General features: G+C 38.9%; 1 protein-coding gene across 1 annotated transcript; it reads left to right on the forward strand.

The window, feature by feature from the left end:
- The first annotated feature begins 1,500 nt into the window (after positions 1-1,500).
- Positions 1,501-4,608, forward strand: LOC117338979 (uncharacterized protein K02A2.6-like). The gene is made up of 3 exons (XM_033900343.1): positions 1,501-1,695; positions 2,328-3,048; positions 3,182-4,608. Exons 1-3 carry the CDS (start codon positions 1,501-1,503, stop codon positions 4,606-4,608), a joined length of 2,343 nt encoding a protein of 780 aa, XP_033756234.1.
- The last annotated feature ends 320 nt before the right edge of the window (positions 4,609-4,928 follow it).

The following is a 4,928-nucleotide window of genomic DNA, read 5'->3' on the forward strand; positions in this document are numbered from 1 at the left end:
TCGAGGGAACTCGACCTTGGATCAAGACTTATCATTTCCTTCGTCAATATTGAAACAAATGCAGCTATGCTAGGATGGCATGCAGACACAAGTGTATCGTTAACCATGATTGACAGCATCATCACCAGTACGTTTGTTTCTCAGGGGTGTTTGCTCTGGAATGGGATATCGTGCTTGCCAATCGTTATACGCTTTCAGGACAAGACTACATACGTTTAATTCCTTGAGCGAGTTTCGGGCACAAGCTGAATAGCTCATATGATTGTAATAAGCGTTCTTCGTATTCATAGTTGGCTTAAATAGATACATTTGAATATGTACTTGACGTAGATATTTCTTATTTCCCAATAAATAAACCATTGTCAAAGCAGATCCAGCTTTTGGTCGCATAGATAACGATGCTAGTTCCCGGATTATATGACCGATAGTATCGTCTAGGAATAATGTATTTTCCTTCTAACGTCTTCCATAGATGCCTCCAGTCCTACACATTGTCTTGACTATTATTTGTCGTATCGACCCCCAGTTGCGATTTTATTTTTTTTTAAATTCACAAGCGTAAATTCAGATCCTTTTACTATAAGGGAGTCATAGTTATGCTGAGACCATTTATCGTGGACTCTATCTATAACATTGACTTCATGAACGGCTGTGTTTATATGAATGTGTTTATTTGCTAATACCCGTATCTTGCAAAGTAGGATACATTTAATGAAAATGGCTGACTGTTTTGTGTGTTATATAAAACCGTATTATTTGCTGCCGAAGGATACTAAAAGCAAACTATTTTGCTGTAATGAATTGATGCATCAAAGCCATTTTGTCGTAAATTAAGACACATGCTTATATATTGTGCCCGTGCTATATTTTACTATTAAACATACTGTAGGATGGGTGGTCGGGTGGCACAATGGTTGTCATGTATGTATTTTACCAGTCGGTAATTGTCGCTATTGTCCATACTGTAGGTCAATTAGTATAACGGAAGTCACTCACATGTTTGTATACTATAGCAATACTGTCCTACTATGCTAAGCGTTTGTATGACCATGATCGACGTATAATAAAGTGACTTGTACCAGGAATACGGTGTGGTGTTATGACATGGTGTCAGAATCCAAGAATATCGTCGCCCAGATACCAGCAAATGCATATCAAATAGTCCAGAATTGTCCTTAAAAACGACTTTAACATTGCTATGTTTAATTTGGCTGGCGAAGTCCCAAGGATGGACTTGAATTCCGAAGACTTGGAAACGGAATGGAAAACATTCAAGCAACACGTGGAGTTCATGTTGACTGGACCACTAAAAGGTAAATACGAACTTGAAAAATATAGTTACCTGATGATATGTGTTGGAGAGAAAGTTCCAAGTATCTATTCAACGTGGATCCTATCAGATGATGATGCAATAAGTTAACCTCGTACTACACAAACTTTGAGGCATATGTAAAGCCCAGGTCAAACGTAATATATAACAGATATAAATTTCAAACAAGAATGCAAGGCAATGACGAGCCCTTTGAACAATTTATGACAGATATACAGATTAAAGTGAAAGACTGTCAATATACCAATGGAATGCGAGAAGAAATGGTGAGAGATAGAATTGTGATAGGAATCAGAAACCCCAAAATTCGCGAGAAATTGATCAACATAGGATCTGATTTGACATTAGCCAAGGCTATAGATGTTGTGAGAACATACCAAGTATCACACAATCAAGCTAAAACTATGTCGTGTGTTAGCTCTACAACTGAAGTCAACGCCATACAAGGAAAGAACTTTGGAAGTAAACAAAATAAAAGAGGCAATACAATACATGCTCAGCTCTCACGTAAAAACACTCGCACACCTTCAGAGCAAGAGTCGAAATGTTAAAGATGTGGTTATGTCATGAGGCCGACACCACATAAATGCCCAGCAAAAGGAAAAACGTGCAACAAGTGTGAAGGGAAAGATCATTTCTCTAGTATGTGTAGAACTAAATTGAAAAAGTACACGCTGTCGAGGAAGCCGCAGTCTATTATGACACGGACAACAGTGAGGCATCATCAGACGAACTCTTTGTCGGACACATTGAAATAAACAATGTAACTTCAGACGATTGGTCAGAAAATATGGATGTGTGTGGACAGAATATCAAATTCCAATTAGACACAGGTGCACAGTGCAACATAATTCCGTACAACTGTGTCAACAAGATATCAAAAACCTGTGAAGTGAAACAACCACAATCTACATTGCAGGTCATACTCAGGACATCAGATAAAATCTGAGGTAAAATAACATTATCATGCACAGTGAATGATAAAATTTATTATCAGACATTTGAGGTTGTCCGAGGAAATGTTAAAGCTATATTGGGAGCTCAAACCTGCTCAAAGATGGGATTAGTACAGAGAAAACAACCATCGCAGGTGAATGAAATCAGGGAAACGTCTATCCCAGATGATATTAAGCATGATTATGGAGATATATTCAAAGGCTTAGGGTGTATGCCAGGCACTCACACAATCAAGACCGATAGTACCGTTACACCAGTTGTTGACGCGCCACGTAAAGTTCCGTTTGCACTCAAGGACAGAATAAAAAAGGAGTTGGACCGTATGGAACAGGAAAGTGCAATCGTGAAACAGGAAGACCCTACACAATGTGTTAATTCTATGATGACGGTAGTAAAACCTAGCGGAAAGATACGGATTTGTATAGACCCAAAGAACTTAAACAGCGCCATATTGAGAGAACATTTTCCGATGAAAACTGTAGAGGATGTTATCGCGAACATGCCTCAAGCCAAAGTGTTCACAAAACTCGATGCTACTCCTGGTTTTTGGCAACTGAAACTTGATGAGGAGAGTAGTAAACTTTGCACTTTCAACAGCCCATTTGGGAGGTACAGTTTCAGAAGATTACCATTTGGTATAAAATCAGCGCCAGAAGTGTACCAGAGAGCCATTTCAGAAATGGTAAATGACCTAGAAGGATGTGATGCAATCGTCGATGATTTGTTGATATGGGGAGAAAACATTGAACAACATGATGAACGTTTGAAAAAAGTTCTTGACCGATTACGAGAATACAATTTGAAATTAAATGTGTTAACCTGAAAACAAGAAAGAACTTCAAACATTCCTAGGGTTTGTTACATATCTTGGTAAATTCCTACCTAACCTCTCAGAGGAAAGTTCACCACTTCGGAAACTACTAGTAAAAGACACCGAGTGGATTTGGGAAAAGGAACAAGAGGATAGTTTCCAGAGATTGAAACAACTTGTGACTGAAGCACCAGTTCTCCGATACTATGATCCATTTAAAGAGATAACGCTAACTGTTGATGCTAGTTCTACAGGACTTGGAGCAGCACTGATCCAAGATGGACAGCCGATTGCCTATGCCTCGCGTGCATTAACAGAAACACAACAGAGGTACGCGCAAATAGAAAAAGAAACATTGACAATAGTATTTGGATGTACGAAATATCACCAATTTATATTTGGTCGAGAGGTCACAATCGAATGGGATCACAAACCGTTACAAGCGATATTCCGAAAACCACTCAACCGTGCTCCACCAAGACTACAGAGACTGTTGTTGACATTACAGAAATATACTCTGAATGTTGTGTATAAGCCAGGGAAGACCATGTATCTTGCCGATGCATTGAGTCGGAGCTACCTAAAGGAGACCAGAGAGAACCTTGTTCCAGATATTGATATTGAAGTAAACCAGATTGTGTCATACTTACCAATTTCATCAGAGAAATATCAAGAGTTCAAACGCGGGACCTCAAAAGATGAAGTATTGTCACAGCTCAGAGAAATTATCATCAATGGATGGCAAGAGAACAAACATGAAATACGAGAGACAGCTCATCATTATTGGCCATTCAGAGACGAGCTATCATGTATAGATGGCCTACTGTTCAAGAGCCATACTATCATTGTTCCCAAAACATTACGTCGTGAAATGCTCAAAACAATCCATAGTTCACACCTTGGAATCGTAAAATGTAAATTGCGGGCACGCGAACTACTGTACTGGCCGGGGATGAGTTCTGAAATAGAGGACACAGTGTCAAAATGTTCAACATGTGCCACTAACTCTAGAAAAAATCCAAAGGAGCCATTATTAATGACGGAAAATCCGAACAGGCCATGGTCTGTTATTTCCGCTGACATATTTCAATTTCAAGGACATAAATATTTGGTCACGATTGGCCATTATTCAAAGTGGCCGGAGTTGTCCAAATTAGACAATATGAGTAACAAGAACACTATGTTATATCTCAAAAGCCAAATGTCGAGATATGGCATCCCTGACAAGCTCATTACAGACAACGGTCCACAGTTTGCTAATGAGGAATTCAAGAAATTCTCAAAGACATATGGATTCGAACATACAACATCAAGTCCCAGATATCCGCAGGCGAACGGACAAGCTGAAAGAACTGTGCAGACAGTAACAAACATATTAAAGAAATCTGAGGATCCATATAAAGGCTTGTTAGCTTATAGAAACACAGTCATTGAAGATTTAGGACTTTCACCAGCTCAAATGTTTTTTGGTCGAAGATTAAAAACAGATATACCAACAACAGCTCCATAAAATTCCAACATTTGATGTCAAGATGAGACTGAAAATCAGAAAGGAAAAAGGCCAAAATGTACTATGATCAGCATGCAGGTAAAGAATTACCTCTCTTGGACAACGGTGAAACTGTCATGTTTCAGAAGAATGAAAAATGGATACCGGCCAAAGTTGTTGCGAAACATTCAAATCCAAGGTCTTACATTGTCGAAACTAGAAAAGGAAAGAAATACTGGAGGAACCGAAAGGATATCAAACCAACACGTGTGTCGTTTCCTAAAAAACAATGAAACCGTGTCGCGATCGGTCAACATACCTGTAGATAGAGTTCACCGAAA

Source organism: Pecten maximus, chromosome 12 (genome assembly GCF_902652985.1).
Source record: "Pecten maximus chromosome 12, xPecMax1.1, whole genome shotgun sequence".
Classification (NCBI taxonomy): domain Eukaryota; kingdom Metazoa; phylum Mollusca; class Bivalvia; order Pectinida; family Pectinidae; genus Pecten; species Pecten maximus.